General features: G+C 43.5%; 1 protein-coding gene across 1 annotated transcript in view; it reads right to left on the bottom strand.

The window, feature by feature from the left end:
• The window catches only part of MRC2 (mannose receptor C-type 2), a 97,421-nt gene that overhangs the window by 57,791 nt on the left and 19,789 nt on the right, over positions 1–19,841 (bottom strand). Inside the window, exons 3-9 of the mRNA XM_060781295.2 lie at positions 18,256–18,429; positions 15,872–16,036; positions 15,309–15,422; positions 11,713–11,856; positions 9,719–9,901; positions 8,200–8,354; positions 559–666 (exon numbers count right to left, since the gene is read on the bottom strand). Coding sequence (XP_060637278.2) covers positions 559–666; positions 8,200–8,354; positions 9,719–9,901; positions 11,713–11,856; positions 15,309–15,422; positions 15,872–16,036; positions 18,256–18,429 — 1,043 coding nt within the window. The remainder of the gene's footprint in view (positions 1–558; positions 667–8,199; positions 8,355–9,718; positions 9,902–11,712; positions 11,857–15,308; positions 15,423–15,871; positions 16,037–18,255; positions 18,430–19,841) is intronic.

The raw sequence follows: 19,841 nt of genomic DNA, 5'->3' as shown, positions 1-19,841 counted from the left end.
TAAACTTTACAGATCTTTAATATCGCTCAACATTTCACTATTTAAGAGGCTAAAATATGCAACAACGAAAAAACAGAATGTGCCCCCTTCCTACTCTCTGGCACTCTTGTTGCAGAGGTGAGGCAGTCTTGGCTTTGACCAGGTGGACAAGAGATGTTCCCTGGACGTGGCACAATTGGGCTGCAAGGGGAAAAATGAATTTGGATGCTGCACATCTGCACAGGCGTCACACGGCCGTGCACTGTCTTCTAAAGAGCAATGGCTCATTTTAAAAGGTCAGAGAGCATATTGCTCGCTTTTACATTTAACATGTTTTTACATGTGCCTCGTCCCCCCCCCCCCATCCCTCTGTTTGTAATTACTATTTCTCAAGTAATACCTGAAAAATAAAAATATTTATATCCATTACATCACTGCTGTGTCAACAGCCAGCTGGGTGGGAGAGACCATAATGTAAGAATCCGTTAGGTAGCCCTTGTAATATAAAACAGGGATGTGTTTCCACTTTCCATTGCCCTTTGTCCTGAATTTTGGATGTACAATATAGAGTTTTGTCACCTTTCTGCAGCCATGGTCCTCGTCTTCTCTCCCTTGACTCACACGACCCCGCTTCTTACAGACAGAAGGCAGTGTCTGGTTGCAGGGGCTGTCATTCCATCTCCCTTCCTGGATAGAAAGCAGAAGCATTCCAGTTTAAGGAAAAGCATTTCCACAATAACTGATAATTTCAAAATATTCCAACTATGTATGGCATGGTATACGTTCACTGCCCTACCTTCCTGCTGCATCTACTAGGGTTCCCAGATCCCAGAGTCTTTCCCATCTTCTCCAGTTCTCAGGATTGGGAGGAGTGCAGTCTTTAAAAATATGTCTGTCTCACAATCTTTCTCATTTTTGAGGCTTTGTATTTTTATTTAAACGACACATTCTCACTGTTTGTTTGTTTTTTGTCGTGTCAGGAGCGACTTGAGAAACTGCAAGTCGCTTCTGGTGTGAAAGAATTGGCCGTCTGCAAGGACATTGCCCATGGGATGCCCGGATGATTTGATGTTTTTATCATCCTTGTGGGAGGCTTCTCTCATGTCCCTGCATGAAGAGCTGGAGCTGATAGAGGGAGCTCATCCTCCTCTCCCCGGATTCGAATCTGCGACCTGTCGGTCTTCAGTCCTGCCGGCACAGGGGTTTAACCCACTGCGCCACCGCAGAATCACATTCTCACTGTGATTCATGCTTAATGGCATCAACAAGGGTTGTTTCTTGTACTATTTCCAGGGCCTGCCTCCTGTGACATCATGAGGAGCCATACCCAGACTTTAAGTTTTGGCCATGAAATCTCAAGGCCTGTGACGGTTTTGACCTGGCAACCCTAGTGTCAGCTGATTATCTACAATCAGTCCACCTTTTCCCAATGGAAGGTTTTTCACCATTTGTCTGCCCTTACATATTTATTTATTTACTGTATTTGTATACCGCCTCTCTCAGCCTACCACTGACTTGAAGCGGTTTACAAGGCAAAATTCAATGCAACCAAAACACAAGTACAACATAAAAACGTAACACCAAGAAAATTATGACAACACCAATAAAACATCTATATAAATAAAAATGTAATGTTCGTTTGTGGGATTAACATAACTCAAAAACCACTGGACGAAATGCCACCAAATTTGGACAGCATACACCTAACAACCCAATGTATGTTCTTCACTCAAATTTTTTTGCTTTTGTCATACGGGAGTTGTAGTTGCTGGGATTTATAGTTCACCTACAATCAAAGAGCATTCTGAACTCCACCAATGATGGAATTGAACCAAATGTGGCACACAGGACTCCCATAAACAACAGAAAATACTAGAAGGGTTTGGTGGGCATTGTCCTTGAGTTTGGGAGCTGTAGTTCACCTACATCCAGAGACACTGTGGACTGAAACAATGATGGATCTGGACCAAACTTGGCACGAATATTCCATATGCCCAAATATTTTTTTAATTTTTAATTTTTTTATTTGATACATCCCAACAATCAACAAAATTTTGCCATACAGGAATTATTTCAATATACATTATTCCAAAAGTTAAATATTCCTTAAATGATATTTTATACATTCCTTAGTTATGTATCGCCCAACAACCCCCCTCCCCCCATTCCCCCCACCCCCCTGGAACAGCAATTTAGATTTAGAATTGCTATCCCATATGCTCAAATATGAACACAGATGGAGTTTGGGGGAAATAGACCTTGATATTTTGGAGTTGTAGTTCCTCAGTTCCTCAAGTTGTGGTGACATCAACCATAAAATTATTTTTGTGGCGACTTCATAACTGTAATTTTGCTACTGTTATGAATCGTAATGTACATATCTGATACGCAGGATGTATCTTCATTCACTGCACCAAATTTGGAACAAATAGCCAATACGCCCACATTTGAATACTGGTGAGGTTGCGGGGGGGGGGGGGGGGATTTTGTCACTTGGGAGTTGTAGTTGCTGGGATTTATAGTTCACCAACAATCAAAGAGCATTCTGAACCCCACCAATGACAGAATTGTGGCAGACTTCCCACACAGAACCCCCATGACCAACAGAAAATACTTAAGGCCATCCAGTCCAGCTCCCTTCACAAGGGCAAGAAAACATAATCAAAGCCCTCCTGACAAAGAGCCATCCAGCCATAGATATAGGTAGATTTATGTGATTCACACACACACAGATATAGTATCATAGATTTGAAAGGGACCCCGAAAGAAGAACAATGATATGTTGAATGTTCCAGAGTAGGCAAACCAGGCAATCTCCACATCAACACTGACAAAGAAACAGCAAAAAATACTGTTTACCCACATGCATAAAGACATTACATATACGCATTACATGTACACTTTCTAATTACTTTATTTTCCAATCACCAGACTGGGCCACAGCAACGCGTGGTAGGGGACGGCTAGTCAGTCAATAAATACTCATTAAAACATTGCCCAGTCCCATCGTGTAGCTATTCTGTTTCCTATGTCTGTTATTCAATATTTGCAATTGCTTGCTCGAATACCCATGTCTTAGGGAGGGCGTTCCATAGCCGAGGGGCCACCACTGTGAAGTCCTGTCTCTCATCCCCGCCAGACGTGGGACCAAGAGCAGTGCCTCCCCAGATGATCTTAGAGTCCTCGATGGTTCATAAGAGAAGATGCATTTAGACAGGTCTGGAACATGTTATTTTTTCCCCTTAAGGACAATTACTTTAAAATATTAGTGTACCGTCCACCTCGCTGCACTACAGTCTCCCTACCTGAGCTAGCGGGGGTAGTCTCGGACCTGGCATTGGAGTCCCAGCGGCTGCTTGTGCTGGGGGACTTCAATGTCCATGCTGAGGCTGCCCTAACGGGAGCGGCTCAGGACTTCATGTCTACCATGGCGACCATGGGTCTGTCCCAACAAGTATCTGGCCCCACCCACAGTGCTGGACATACATTGGACTTGGTTTTCTGTCAGGGATGGGAGGAAGGTGGCGGTGTTGAGGAGTTATCCATCTCTCCGTTGCCATGGACCGACCACTTCCTGGTCAGCTTTAGACTTACTGCGCCCCTTAACCTCCGCAGAGGTGGAGGACCTATTAAATTGGTCCGCCCCAGGAGGCTTATGGATCCGGAAGGATTCCTGATGGCTCTTGGGGATTTTCCCGCCACCGCGGTTGGTGATCCTGTTGATGCCCTGGTCGCTCTCTGGAATGGGGAGATGACCAGGGCAATAGACACGATCGCTCCAGAACGTCCCCTCTCAAGTAGCCGATCTAAACCGGCCCCTTGGTTTACTGAGGAGCTGGCGGTGTTGAAGCGAAAGAAGAGGGAACTAGAGAGCGTGTGGCGTTTGGATCCGAGCGAGTCAAACCGAACACGGTTTGTGGCCTTTTTAAGGTCATATGCCGCGGCAATAAGAGCCGCTAAGAAAACTTTCTTCGCGGCCACTATTGCGTCTGCAAAGAACCGTCCGGCTGAACTGTTCCGAGTTGTCAGAGGCCTTTTAAAACCCACCATTCAGGATGGGTGCCCTGATGACTCGGCTGCTCGCTGTGAAGCTTTTGCTCGGTTCTTTGCAGACAAAGTCGCTTTGATCCGCTCTGGACTGGACGCCGCATTAACGGCAGTCTCTGAGGATGTAACACGAGCATCTGCTTGTCCGATTTTGATGGATTCATTTCAATTGGTTCAAACCGAGGATGTGGACAAGGTGCTTGGAGGGATGAGAGCCACCACATGCATCCTAGACCCCTGCCCATCCTGGCTTCTAAAGGAGGCCAGAGGGGGATTGGCCGAGTGGGTTAAGGTGGTGGTTAATGCCTCCCTTCGGGAAGGCATTTTTCCAGCCAGCTTAAAGCAAGCTGTGATAAAACCGCTGTTGAAGAAGCCATCACTGGACCCCACTCAATTGGTAAACTATCGGCCTGTTTCCAATCTTCCCTTTTTGGGCAAAGTCATGGAACGTGTGGTGGCCTCACAACTCCAGGCATTCTTGGTAGACACGGATTATCTAGATCCGGCACAGTCTGGCTTTAGGCCGGGACATGGTACCGAGACAGCCTTGGTCGCCTTAGTGGATGATCTCCGTCGGGAGCTCGACAGGGGGAGTGTGTCCCTGTTGGTGCTACTCGACCTCTCAGCGGCCTTCGATACCGTCGACCACGGTATCCTTCTGGGACGCCTCGCGGGAATGGGTCTCGGAGGTACTGTTTTGCAGTGGCTCCGGTCATTCCTCGAGGGTCGGTCTCAGAAGGTGTCACTGGGGGACTCCTGCTCTACCCCACAACCTTTGTCTTGTGGGGTTCCTCAGGGTTCAATACTGTCCCCCATGTTGTTTAACATCTACATGAAGCCGCTGGGTGAGATCATCCGGAGTTTCGGAGTGCGGTGTCATCTGTACGCAGATGATGTCCAACTCTGTCACTCCTTCCCACCTGCTACTAAGGAGGCTGTCGAAGTCCTGAACCGGTGCTTGGCCGCTGTGACGGTCTGGATGGGGGCGAACAAATTGAAATTGAATCCAGACAAGACAGAGGTGCTCCTGGTCAGTCGCAAGGCCGAACAGGGTATAGGGTTACAGCCTGTGTTAGACGGGGTCGCACTCCCCCTGAAGACACAGGTTCGCAGTTTGGGTGTGATCCTGGACTCATCGCTGAGCCTGGAGCCCCAGGTTTCGGCGGTGACCAGGGGAGCATTCGCACAGTTAAGACTCGTGCGCCAACTGCGACCGTACCTTGGGAAGTCTGACTTGGCCACGGTAGTCCACGCTCTGGTTACATCCCGTCTTGATTACTGCAACGCTCTCTACGTGGGGTTGCCTTTGAAGACGGCCCGGAAGCTCCAACTAGTCCAACGGGCGGCAGCCATGGTATTAACAGGGGCTGGACGCAGGGAGCACACAACTCCTCTGCTGTACCAGCTTCACTGGCTACCGATTAGCTACCGAGCCCAATTCAAAGTGCTGGTTTTGACCTTTAAAGCCCTAAACGGTTCTGGCCCTACATACCTATCCGAACGTATCTCGGCCTATCAGCCCACCAGGACCCTTAGATCTTCAGGAGAAGCCCTTCTCTCTATCCCACCTGCTTCACAGGTGCGGCTCGTGGGAACGAGAGATAGGGCCTTTTCTGTGGTGGCCCCCCGGCTTTGGAATGCCCTCCCTACTGAATTAAGATCAGCCACCTCGCTAATGGCATTTAGGAAAAAACTAAAAACCTGGATGTTTGAGCAAGTCTTCAATTGACCTTCGATGTGATGTTTTATCTGACCATGGATTAGCAATCAAGATAACGAATTGGATGATGATTTTAACTATGAGATGTCCCGATCTGTATTGGTGGCCCAATACTGTGTATGTTTTTTGTATGTATTTTTATTTTAATTTTATATGCTTAAATGAATTGTATATTTTAACATGTTGTAAACCGCAATGAGTCGCCGCACAGGCTGAGATATTAGCGGTATACAAGCATACCAAATAAATAAATAAATAAATAAATAAATATCCATCCAATCCACGATAACCCAAAGCCGAAGTAGCCTGAGATGACATTTCGGGAGAGATGTTCATTAAGAAAAATGAGTTGCAGTTTATTCAGAATCAATTTATCCTTGTTGCATGAAAGGAAATCTCCTTTAATAAACCAAGTATTAAAGGGAAGGGCAGAAGGTGAACTGCATTTTGGCGACAATTCCTGACTTTTTAAAAGGATTTTGTTTGTTTGTTTTGGCCATATTAAAGCAGTGGTTCATAACCTTTAGTCTTCCAGGTGTTGGGGATTTTAGCTCCCAGAATTCCTGACAGTTGGCCAAGCCGTTTGGGGCTTCTGGGGATTAAAGTCCCAAACACCTGGATGCCCAAAAACTGGAAACAAACCAGTGTTCTAAACAGATGGAGCTTTTGATTAGTCATTAACTTGCTTTGGGAGGGGGGTGTAGAGTTAGCTACCACCAGCTATATATAACTGCTGCCTCATCCATTTGAGACTCAGTCTCAATAACTAGTAAGTTATTACAGTCTAAAAGGGGTATACAACTAACTGTAGTGATGGAGGCAGATAGATCTGCCATTGCCTGCTACAATGTGTGTGCAAAGTTTGTCTTCTTGCCAGAAGAAGATCTACAAGCCACTCTAAACACCTTTGCAGAAGCATACGAGAAGCTCGGCCTGTCATTGAACATGAAGAAGTGCTGTTCCAGCAGTCACCAGCCAATCTCTCTCCAATGCCAGAAATACAGCTTAATGGTGTAACATTAGAAAAAGTTGACCATTTCCGCTACCTTGGCAGCCACCTCTCCACCACAGTGAACATCGACACCGAAATACAACACTGCCTGAGCTCTGCAAGTGCAGCATTTTTCCAAATGAAGCAGAGAGTGTTTGAGGACCGGGACATCCGTAGGGATACCAAGGTGCTTGTTTATAAAGCTATTGTCCTCCCAACCCTGCTATATGTCTGCGAGACGTGGACTGTCTACAGACGTCACATGCAACTCCTGGAACAATTCCATCAGCGCCGCCTCTGGAAAATCCTGCAAATCTCTTGGGAAGACAGGCGGACAAACGTCAGCGTGCTGGAAGAAGCAAAGACCACCAGCATTGAAGCGATGGTCCTCTGCCATCAACTCCACTGGACTGGCCACGTTGTCCGGATGCCCAACCACCGTCTCCCAAAGCGGTTGCTCTACTCCAAACTCAAGAACGGAAAATGGAATGTTGGTGGACAGGAAAAGATATATAAAGATGGGCTCAAAGCCAACCTCAAAAACTCTGGCATAGACACTGAGAACTGGGAAGCCTTGGCCCTTGAGTGCTCCAGTTGGAGCTATGGCTGATTTCTCTGGTTGAAGTAGTCTGCAGTGCCTTTCATGTTCCTAGATTCGTGTTTGGGCAATGCTGCATTTGGTGGTCCCTACGTAGACTTGTCCACAGCTGCATGGTATATGGTAGACTCCTGCAGAAGTGAGAGGATCCCTCTTGTCCTTTGCTGAACGTAGCATTTGTTGGTTTTTCTTGGTGGGTCTGTAGATAGTTTGTATGTTGTGTTTCCTCATCAGCTTCCCTATGCGGTCAGTGGTTCCCTTGATGTATGGCAAGAACACTTTTCCTCTGGGTGGATCTTTGTCTTTACTCTTGTGGTTTGTTCTCGGTCTTGCAGCTCTTCTGATGTCTGAGGTGGAGTATCCATTGGCCTGTAGAGCCCAGTTTAGGTGGTTCAATTCATCTTGGAGGAGGTGGGGTTCGCAGATTCTTTTTGCATGGTCTGCCAAGGCTTTAATGGTGCTTCATTTTTGACTTGGGTGATGGTTGGAGTTTTTATGTAGATATCTATCTGTGTGTGTGGGTTTTCTGTAAATGGTGTGACCCAATTGTTGATCTGGTTTACAGATGACTAGGACATCTAGAAAAGGCAGTCTTCCTTCATTTTCTTTTTCCATAGTGAATTGGATGTTTGGGTGGAGGCTGTTAAGATGGTCCAGGAACCTGTTTAGTTCTTCTTCTCCATGGCTCCAAATGGCTCCAAATAGTGACTTTGTCCACCGTCATCCCAATTAAGAGCCACATTTTAATATGCAAGCAAATATTTAATTCCACAAACCAATTAATCCTTTGCACAGCAAATAAGAACAGGACCCTGAGAACAGTGTCAGCCTCTCATGAGAAATTCCCCTCCATTCTTCACCTACCGGTCCCCAGATAGTCACACAATCCTCCAGGCTGTCTCGGAAATTGTTGGGCTCAAAGGGATGCCAGAATGTGAACTGCACTGGTGTGCCATCTGACCATTCAAAATTCATCTGTAGCCTCAGATCGTTCAAGCCAATCCAAAGTTCTTCTACATCTGCCAAAACCAGGAAGGAAAGAATTTATACAAAATTAACCATTCCAGTCCATTTGTTTGCCTGCCTCTCATAGGTCATCCCTGCCTCTCCCCAAACCAATCCCCTCCATTTTGTGAGCATTTGAACAGAAAGCTGCACTCTCAGGATCTTCCATTGGGACTATAACTTTACAGTAGACATACCTCTTACAGGACAACATATAGTTCTTTAAGCAACTGCCCACCAGTTTTCTCTTACAGCTTCTTTTCTTAATCTATTCTGTTTAAGATTTTATAATAATAATAATAATAATAATAATAATAATAATAGTAATAATAATATTTATATACCGCTCTATCTCCCTGAAGGGACTCAGAGCGGTTTCCAAGTAACATCATCAATACACACAGAGTAAACAACATAAACATAAAACAATATAAGAATAAAAATGTCACCATAACACATATATATTAAAAGTAATCCTGCCTGTTCAAGGCAATTTATAAGGCCAAGCCGAGATTAGTGCAAGCTCAAAAGTTCTAGGGGGCCAAGGAATTAAGTGAAATGCTATAGCAGGCAACAACATAGGCACGGGTCTATGGCTCTTCATTTCCAGGGCCTATTAGAGGAAGTGACCTGGGTAATTGGTAGGAAGAATAAGGCCATATTCAACAATGTTTAGGACTGAGCTAGAACTAGCTGTTCTCAAAGGCTTGTTGAAACCACCAGGTCTTCAAGCTCTTACGAAAGAAGGGGAGAGATGTGGCCTGTCTAATTTCCCTGGGGAGGGCGTTCCAGAGGCAGGGGGGCACCACTGAGAAGGCCCTCTCTCTCATCCACAACAACTGTACTTGTGACAGTGGTGGGAGCGAAAGGAGGGTCTTCCCGGAAGATCTTAGAGTTCACACCAATTCATAGAAGGAGATGCAATCGTGGAGATAGACAGGGCCCAAATCGTTTAGGGCTTTATAGGTCATCACCCGCACCTTGAATTTGGCTCGGCAACTTATTGGCAGCCAATTGATTTTTTTAAAAATACTGAATAAATATTTGCGCAATGTATCCTGTTTCAGATTTTACTTTAATCTGAGATATTCAGGTTTTTTATAAACTGAGAAAATACCTCTCTAGAAATCTCTAGCTCCTCTAGTGTGACTCTATGAACAACTTCCACCGGAAGTTGACCCTTGATCCACACTGGAGAACTTAAGAGATTACTAGAGAGACCATATCAATGAAATCTGTTAACAACTAAATCCACAAACGTGAAGGGGCAACTGTACTTTGAGCTTTTCCATGTTTCTTCTGAAAATACAAGCACAAGAAAACATCTTCACATACAAGATATATACCTCCCTATATACTGAACTTGATAGCTGCTTACCTTGCTTGATCTGCTTGGTAACAAATTCCAGTTCAGAAAAGGTGTGGATGCTCACCAGGTCACCTTCACTCCGCAAACAAGTTTTCTTAGCATCCAACCAGCTCTTCTTTTCACTGATCAAGCGGTAGCAGTTTGTTTGGAAGGGTTGCCAGCTCGGATCACAGTCCACCTTCACCTCAGACTCTATGGGGATTGGGATCATGAAGCATTGTCAAGCAGCATTTGGAACTATTATGTGGCTTATTTAATTTCAAGCTCTTCAACTGATGAGCTGACACCCAAAACTGGCAAGCTAGAAAGCAGGAGTGTTCCCAGACAGGCAGCTCCTAGGTTTATGATTCAAATAATAATAATAATAACAATAAACTTTATTTATACCCCGCCACCATCTCCCCAACAGGGACTCAGGGAGGCTTACATGAGGCAAAGCCCAATCAACAAATCACAGCAAAATAAAACCAAAAACACATGCAACAAACATCATAATTACGTAAAACATATGAATACATTAACGATATAAGATTACAATAAACACAGTCACAGTGACAATGGGCAGCTATATGTGTGAGAAAATGATTAAAAAACTGATTAAAACTGATTAAAAACACGAGTGAGATAAAAGGTGAAGCAGGTTATATGTGGAGGGGGCTCATTAAAACGGGGATTGTGGAATCGAGCTTTCCCACGAGGAGCGGGGACGTATACCCCAAGGACAAAAACGTTGAGGCTGAGCAATAGTATAAGGTTGTATACCTACTCACCAAAGGCGCAGCAGAAGAGCCAGGTTTTAAGGTTCTTTTTAAAGGTTTCTAGGGGAGGGGCTTTCCTAATCTCTCCAGGTAATGAGTTCCAGAGTCGGGGGGAGGGAGCACAGAGGAGAAAGCTCTCTCCCTTGTGCTCACCAGGCGAGCTTGTGAAATTGGCAGGGGCGAGAGAAGGGCCTCCCCAGAAGATCGGAGGGCCCGGGCTGGTTCATGGAGGGAGATACGTTCACAAAGGTAGGCGGGTCCCTAACCATTTAGGGCTTTATAGGTGATAACCTGCAAATGGCACAGTTCAATTCTTCTTTCCTTAATAGATATTTTCCCCAGTAACAAACACACACACACACACACACTAGAAGTAGCATTACAAAAACGCAAGAGAGAATATTTGGACTTCCTATAAAAGTCTAGAAATGAGGCAGAGCACAATATAAGTCCCATCTTGAAGGTTCTCAAAATCTCACAGAATCACATCAAAGCTTTTTTTAAAAATACAACTAAAAGAATCCCTAGGCAGCATGATCAATAGCTATGTAGGCTAAGGGATTAGGGGATTTTGAGTACGGCAGTACAAAAAATAAATGTCTCCAAGCTCTGCCATTAACAGAATAAACGACTATTTCAGAAGTCTATCAATCTCTTCATCTTAGGGGGTCGATATTATAACATCACTGATTCCCAGTATCTCCATCCAGAACTTTGATTACATGTAAAGTTCTGCGTTTAGCCTCTTTCTCATCACTGCCCCCCCCCCCCCCCCAAATTGACTGTCTCTTAACCACAAAAACAAAAAAAACCTGCCTGGTCCACTTCTTTTCCACCAACGCAACATACTTCAGTCCCTATACTTAGTGTGAGGTTTTCTATCTTATTTTTTTTAACTCTTTGTTTTTCCTGTTCCCTTTAAGCTTTTCCCTCAGGACCCAAACTTTTCAGTCCACTTTGCCTACGTCCTTTGTTCTACTCATACTGTCAATGAGCCCAGTCTTTCCACTCTGCTTTCCAGACCTCGGAGGCTTTGCCTGCCCATAAGAACAACGCATGATTTTCTCAATCTGAGCACTTTTCTGCTTTCTATTTCTGACACTTCCACTTTGATCAGTCAGAATGTTAGCAAACACTCCACGACTGGCCACAAGCTCAGGCCATGTTTATTAGGTGTTAAGGAAACACAAGTATGTAGTAGTTAATTTAAACTACCCAGCTACTGCCTTCCTCCAAACCACGCACCTACTGAGTATGTATTTGTGGTGGCGTTAGGTTTCTTCTTGCAGATGTAGGGCAAAGCCATGCTGCAGTCCCGATTCTGCCATCCTCCTGACGACTCTGTCCGAATCACCCCACAGTTTTCCTCATTGGGGTTGTCAGGCTGATCTATAAACATAGAAATATTATCCATGCTTGAAGCCATTCTTATTTAAAGAGAAAATCACTTCCTTAGAATGGAAACAGGCAAATTACACTTAAGGACAAAATTTATATTTTAGGGTCAGTTCTAGATTTCAGTTCTATATGGTGTTGCCATATAGAGGTGGTATTGTCATGACAGCCAGCATGGTGTAGTGTATAATTCTGGGAGATCAGGGGGGTTCAACACAGGCAATAAAATCCAGTTTGAAGCCATCTTGAAGTTGGGGTATTGACAAAACTATCCCAAGTGGTGGAAAATGATTTGGGACAGTCATCATCTCACTCTCTCAGCCTAGAAGGAAAGTAATGGCAAACCTTCTCTGAATACATCTTGTCACAAAAACGCTATGATGGTGTTGCTATAAGTCAGCATTTACTTAAGGGTACAGAACAACAACAAGAAATATTGTGGAAAAAAGGAACAGGGAAGGGTGTCTAACTTTTGCTACTTCAAAAAGCAGCATTTCTCCTGTTCCTGGGTCATGTATGATGAATCATGTCATTGCTCAGACATGGAAAACAATCCCAGAATTGTAAAACACTTAGCATTCTCTAAAGAGATACCACCATTGTCCTCAAACATGGTATCAGGTGTTAAAATATATTCCTCTCTTTTGTGTAAAAAAAAAATCCGGTTCTCCCGATAATAAATGGACAGCTCAGTTCTGGAGACACTCTTACATTTTGAAATACAATCATATTGATTGTATCATAGATGCAGGCAAAACGTCAGGAGAAATGCCTCTAGAACATGGCCCTATAGCCCGAAAAAACCCACAAGAACCTAGTGATTCCAGCCATGAAAGCCTTCGACAATACAAATCATATTGATGTCACTAAATACTTCTAAACAACAATTAACATTAGAACATGACCATGTTAGAGTGGAAATCTGAATCAGTTTCATCTCAATTATGTCAATTATAATTTAGTTAGGTAACATGGTCAAACTGGTGTTGAGTAATAGCAAGAATTTTATCAATTATTAATTGGAATGAAATTCTGAACTGATTATCCAGCAAAAACAGGGAAGGAGAAACACAAATGTAGCATTTACAGGTAATTATTATTTGCAAATGGTTCCAGCTGTTTGGCCGCATGCTTTCCATGGCACAATTTATGGACCAGGGAGAATTCCTGCAAATGTACAGAGCAATGAGATGTGGGTGGCACTGATTGGATGGCGGTTATGATGACCCACATGAGCATCCAAAAGTGTTCTGCAAAGAAGTCAAGAAGTATTTCTACCACTTTGAATAAAACAAATAAGGGATTGATAAACTGATCACAAATCAAAAGGCAACGTAACTAGACAGCACAGGACAGGCTAATGGTATATTTATTGATCGTGTCAGGAGCGAACCAAACAATTGTACTGTATTTAAAAAACAACAACACAAAGTTTGCAAACTTGGCATTCTATTAAATGTCCTTTGACCAGTAGCTGGCCACTTGGAGTGCCTCTGGTGTTGCTATAAGAAGGTCCTCCACTGTGCATGTGGCAGGGCTCAGGTTGCATTGCAGTAGGTGGCCTGTGGTTTGCTCTTCTCTGCACTCGCATGATGTGGATTCCACTTTGTAGCCACATTTCTTAAGGTTGGCTCTGCATCTCGTGGTGCCAGAGCGCAGTTTGTTCAGCGCCTACCAAGTCGCCCAGTTTTCTGTGTGCCCAGGAGGCCATTGATTGAGGTTCTGGGTTTTAGCCTGCCACTTTTGGACTCTCACTTGCTGAGGTGTTCCAGCAAGTATCTCTGTAGATCTTAGAAAACAATTTCTTGATTTAAGTCATTGGCATGCTGGCTGATATCCAAACAGGGGATGAGATGTCACTGTCTTGGTCTTTGCATTATTGGTTGCTACTTCCCGGTGGATGTCAGGTGGTGAAATACCAGCTAAACAGTGTAATTTCTCCAATGGTGTAGGGTTCAGACACCCCATGATAATGTGGCATGTCTCATTAAGAACCACACGGTTAAGTCAGTTTGAGTTCCTGGCAAGTACCTCTATCAGGCAAATGTTGAAGTCAGGAAGAAAATGGTTTTGTATTGGTTCTCAAGAAATCTTTTCTATATTATGTATGGCTTGATCCTAAGGGTAAAGTCACAGATAGGGATGTGTATATATTATACTATTTTAAAATTCCCTGGATCCAAATTTCCACTTAGCTTTATAGGATACACTCAGCTTTATTCATGAGCCACTTATGAGACAAGGATCTATCTGTCTTACTATTTAACTAACTAATTATCCTGTACCTGTCTCTCTCAAAATACTTTGATGCAGGGGAGACTATAAAATAAGTAAATAACATATGACAACAGCCTGAAGTTGCAAGAAGATTATGTTGTTAGCACCATGTAACAAAATTTGGGAATGTTTTCTGTTCCTGGTTTGAAAAAGTTATTCCTATTTAACTGTGTGGTACTTACTTTTGAAGTAGTTGTTATACTCTAGAAACCTTGTTTTTGTGGCTGCCGCAAACTATGTTGAATTGATTACAGCAAAATGTGCTGCAGGATGTCCCATAAAAACATTTTTATTGCAGTTTAATAGATTTTCTTCCTGTTTTTATAATAGAACCAATTAGGAAATAACATTTATAACCCAGGAACAAGAATCCTGTTACACAGTAGATCAGTGTTTCTCAACCTGGGGGTCAGGATACCTAAGGGTGTCGCCAGGGGGTACCAGAGCGGTCACCAAAGACCATCAGAAAACACAGTATTTTCTGTTGGTCATGGGGGTTCTGTGTGGGAAGTTTGGCCCAATTCTACCATTGGTGGGGATCAGAATGCTTTTTGATTGTAGGTGAACTATAAATCCCAGCAACTATAACTCCAAAATGTCAAGCTCTATTTCCCCCAAGCTCCACCAGTGTTCAGATTTGGGCACATTGAATATTGGTGCCAAGTTTGGTCCAGATCCATCATCGTTTGAGTCCACAATGCTCTCTGGATGTAAGTGAACTACAACTCCAAAACTCAAGATCAATGTCCACCAAACCCTTCCAATATTTTCTATTGGTAATGGGAGTTCCGTGTGCCAAGTTTGGTTCAGTTCCATCGTTTTTGGAGTACAAAATGATCTTTGATTGTAGGTGAACTATATATCCCAGCAACTACAACTCCCAAGTGACAAAATCAACCCCCCCCCCCCAACCTCACCAGTATTCAAATTTGGGTGTATCGGGTATTTGTGCCAAATTTGGTGCAGTGAATGAAGATACATCCTGCATATCAGATATGTACATTACGATTCATAACAGTAGCAAAATTACAGTTATGAAGTCGCCACAAAAGTAATTTTATGGTTGATGTCACCACAACTTGAGGAACTGAATTAAGGAGTCGCAGCGTTAGGAAGGATGAGAAACCCTGCAGTAGATGGTACCCATACTACATTTGCATCTGCCTTACCACTTTCCCAGTTAAGGTACTTCAGGGGTGAGTTGTCTGACCACTGCCAGCCTCCGTTGAGATCCAAATCATTAAGCCCAATCCAAAGGGTAGATCCATATCCTGTTAGCAGCCCTGGAGTAGACAGAGAAGAGGAGAGTGTCACAGCGTAAGGCCCTCCACCATAAAGCATGTCACCTGCTGCTCCCAAACAAGCATCTAAGTCTTTTGCTCTCCATCCACCTACCATACCAAAGCTGGCTACAAGATCCTCTCCTGATACCCATTCAGTGCAGTCTAGTCTTCTCTAAATGACTTTACTCTTCAGTGATCCGCTCACTCCTGATATTTGCAAGCTTCTCTTTCTCTTGCAAAGCATACAAATCTTTTACATACATTTACCCATTTCTCCAACTACTCATTGTGACACCTGAACAAGCCTAGTTTCCAGTCACTGAAGCAGATCAAGGAAAACAGGATTACTCAAACAGCATTTGTCAGCAGACACAGACAGGACAGCTGTATTGAGCAAAATAAACATCCCAGCTATTTTTACCAACAGAGGTAAGGAACCCATTGCTCACCATTGATGTAAGTTTGCTCGTGGATCTCAGTGATGCTGAGCAAGTTGGCCCCTTGCTGCTCGCAGCTCTTCCCAGCTTCCTGCCAAGAAAGGGTGGACTGAAAGTTGAACTGGTAACAGCTACTAGTAAGCTGGTCTCGGTCCCAGAACGTATCACAGTCATTACCTAAGTAGAGAGGTAATGAAAAGAAGTTACTGCAAATTAATAGACCTAATACTCTAATGTAGTGGTTCTCAATCTGTGGGTCACCAGGTGTTTTGGCCCCAAAAATCCCAGCCATTTTACCAGCTGGTTTCTGGGAGTTCAAGGCTAAAACATCTGGGGACCCACAGGTTGAGAACCACTGCCATAATGCATCAACAGTCACTCTGTGAGCAAGTGGCTGCATGGAAAAAGTAACAAAGAGACCTGGCCATTTTGCGGGACATGTAAGTCAAGTGCAAAGGAGTGGGGTCATTTTCCAGCTTTTGCATTACATAACTGAGGTCAGGGGTAAGATCTTGGGAGAGAGAAAGGGGTGTGTGTAAGGTAGACTGGGAACAATGGAGATAAACAGTAACTTAAGATGGGCAGCAGTGTTTTTATATAGACAAACCTTTGTTTCACACAAATTATTCAAACAAAGCATTTGAAGGGTGGGGAATGCAGTTTTTATATAAGTTTGCCCAACAAAATATGTAACATACTCAGAATTAATGTATTTTAATACTAGCTGTCCCCTACCACATGTTGCTGTGCCCCAGTTGCTGTGACCCAGTCTGTTTATGTTTTGTGTGTGTATATATTTGTGTATATGTGGTTTGCATATATATATGTGGTTTTGCACGTGTTGTAATTTATTTGGGGGGGGGGGTGCTTTTTAAGTCTTTTCTGCTGTGTTTTTCGGTGTTTTTATGAGTGATGGTCACTCGTTGGCCTAACAGGTATATTGTGTCCAAATTTGGTGTCAGTTCACCCAGTGGTTTTTGAGTTATGTTAATCCCACAAACAAACATTGCATTTTTATTTATATAGACTAGCCATCCCCTGCCACGCGTTGCTGTGGCCCAGTCTGGTGGTCATGGGGGTTCTGTGTGGGAGCTTTGGCCCAATTCTATAATTGGTGGGATTCAGAATGCTCTGTGATTGTAGGTGAACTACAAATCCCAGCGACTACAACTCCCAAATGTCAAGATTCTATTTTCCCCAAATTCCACCCGTGTTCACATTTGGGCATATTGGGTATTCGTGCCAAGTTTGATCCAGATCCATTATGCTGTGCTCTCTGGATGTAGGTGAACTACAACTCCAAAACCAAAGGACACTGTCCACCAAACCCTTACAGTATTTTCTGTTGGTAATGGGAGTTCTGTGTGCCAAGTTTGGCTCAATTCCATTGTTGGTGGGGTACAGAATGCTCTTTGATTGTAGGTGAACGATAAATCCCAGCTACTACAACTCCCAAATGACAAAATCAATTTTTTTGAGTGAAGGACATACATTGGGTTGTTAGGTGTCTTGTGTCCAAATTTGGTGTCAATTCATCCAGTGGTTTTTGAGTTATGTTAATCCCACAAACGAACATTACATTTTTATTTATATAGATGGCATACTATCTGTCACAATCAAGGGAACTGCTTAACTCTGTCAAAATGTGCTTCTATACAAGTGCTTCCACTCTACTATACCTGCATGCAGGCCCGTAGCCAGGATTTTGATTCGGGGGGGGGGGGGGCTGAGTCTGGGTGAAAGAGTGTCTACCCTAGCAAACCTTTTGTATTATTACCCCAATACCCCCATACATATGGGATATATTGAGAATGGTGATCAGATCATGATATTAATAAACATAACAGTTTAAATAATGTACCAGTAAGGCCTTCTCGCAGACCACCTTGAGAATTTCGGGGGGGAGGGGCTGAAGCCCCCATCGTCCGTCCCCCCCAGCTACATGCCTGACTGCATGGTATTTCATGCCTATCTTATCTGCATTGTAGGGTAAGATATATCTGTTTAATCCCTTTTCCCAATAAATGAACTGCTGTGTTTGCATTGAATGTTTACAGTATTTTAGCTATTAGGGGTGAAGAATCCACCACCAAAAGGAATAAAACAGTGCAGCTCCTGTTTGAAGAATGTCAAACTGGCTAGAGAAGACCCCAACATAACTTTGTACGATACTGGTTGGAAATAATGGGAAAGGGTAGGAAGGATGGAGAAGGGGCCTGAAGGGGTGGGGATGCTGATATTGCTATATCCTGAAATTTTAGCAGGAGACATAAGAGGAAGGCATGGAAAAGGAGAGCAAAGAGGCTTGGAGAACAAGTGGACTCAACACTTCAAGGGTTAAACTCAGAAACTCAATATTACACACTGCCCAGAGTTTCATACAGAATGGAGCTTACTCTTAATAGGACAGAATCCCCATCGTTCATCTTTGCCATAGTCCTGTGTAGTGGCGCACCAGAGATGACCATCTCCACGACCCATGCTGGTGCAATCATAGAACCACTGATTATCATACTTGAAAGGGATGGTGCAGGGCTTCCCATGAGAATTGCCTTGGATGGTGTAAATTTCTAGAGTGGAGGAGGAAAAAAATCATGATGCAGTATTGGCCTTCCCAAAATAGTATAATTTCATGAAATATCTCTGTTATCTACACCCAGAGCTTGGGAAAAAATCTTTTGGGCTACAATGTCCAGAATCTGCTGTCATTCTAGTACAAAAAACCCCTTTCCAAGCGCTTATCTATGGTCCTGCATAAAATTCAGTGAGCCCTTTCAAATTCCTTTGGCCAAATATGTCCTCCGCATACCATGCCTGACCTCAAGTTAATCCAACACACATTACAGCTGGAAGATTGCTCCATTAAGCACATGATGAAATTTCTTCCACATGCAGAAGAACTATGCACACTCCGCATTAATAAACTAAACATTAAATTTTGCATCAGGTAAGGACAATATGGGCTGTACATAATTGTTTGTTGGGAGCCCCCGGTGGCACAAGGGTTAAACCCTTGTGCCAGCAGGACTGAAGACCAAAAGGTCACAGGTTCGAATCCGGGGAGAGTTTGGATGAGCTCCCTCTGTCAGCTCAAACTCCCCACGCGGGGACATGAGAGAAGCCTCCCACAAGGATAGTAAAACATTCTGGCGTCCCCTGGGCAACTTCCTTGCTGACAGCCAATTCTCTCACACCAGAAGTGACTTGTAGTTTCTCAAATCACTCCTGACATGAAAAAAATTGTTTGTTAAGCGCAGGTTGCAAACTGAAAAGCCTGAAGGTCATTACACCAGCTCTCCAGCAAAATCATAAAAGTAGACCTGTGCATTAAAATAAATTCTTAAATATTCAGCAGCCAAATAGATCTTGGGCAGTGTATGAAAAATGTATGTCTTTCCTTCACCCCCTCCCCCTCCCCCAATAGTAATAGTAATAGTAATAGTAATAGTAATAGTAATAGTAATAATAATAATTTAAAAAACTTTATTTATACCCCGCCACCATCTCCCCAACGGACTCGGAGCGGCTTACATGAGGCCAAGCGTAACAACACATCAATAAAACAAGAAAGCAATAAACAAAAACAATACAATTAATACAAATCACATATAAACATTAACACACAAGAATTAAAAAACCTATGGCCGGGCCAAATGTAATAGTTTAAAATTAAAAAATAAATGCTGGGTTTGAACAAGGTAGGATATATCTCGTAGGAGGGTTTTAAAAGAAGTGAGGGGAATGCAATCCAATGCATCCCTTTACAGTGGAAATAATAGAAATAGTGAAACACTGGAAGTGCTCTACTCAACACTGTTGCCATAATGGGCCCTCCACCTCCTCACTTTTGCCTTTATGTTGGAGGATACCCTTTACCCACTATGCATTCTGGGATACAACTCAATTCTTGTGTGCAAACTGCTCTTTTAGCCAGGTTTCGTTTTTAAAAGAAAATCATGCTGTTTTACTACAATATGTGAGT

The sequence above is a fragment of the Anolis sagrei genome, chromosome 6, assembly GCF_037176765.1.
Source record: "Anolis sagrei isolate rAnoSag1 chromosome 6, rAnoSag1.mat, whole genome shotgun sequence".
Taxonomy (NCBI): domain Eukaryota; kingdom Metazoa; phylum Chordata; class Lepidosauria; order Squamata; family Dactyloidae; genus Anolis; species Anolis sagrei.
Note: the sequence above shows the minus strand (reverse complement) of the source record. Positions and strands in the feature narration are given on the sequence as shown.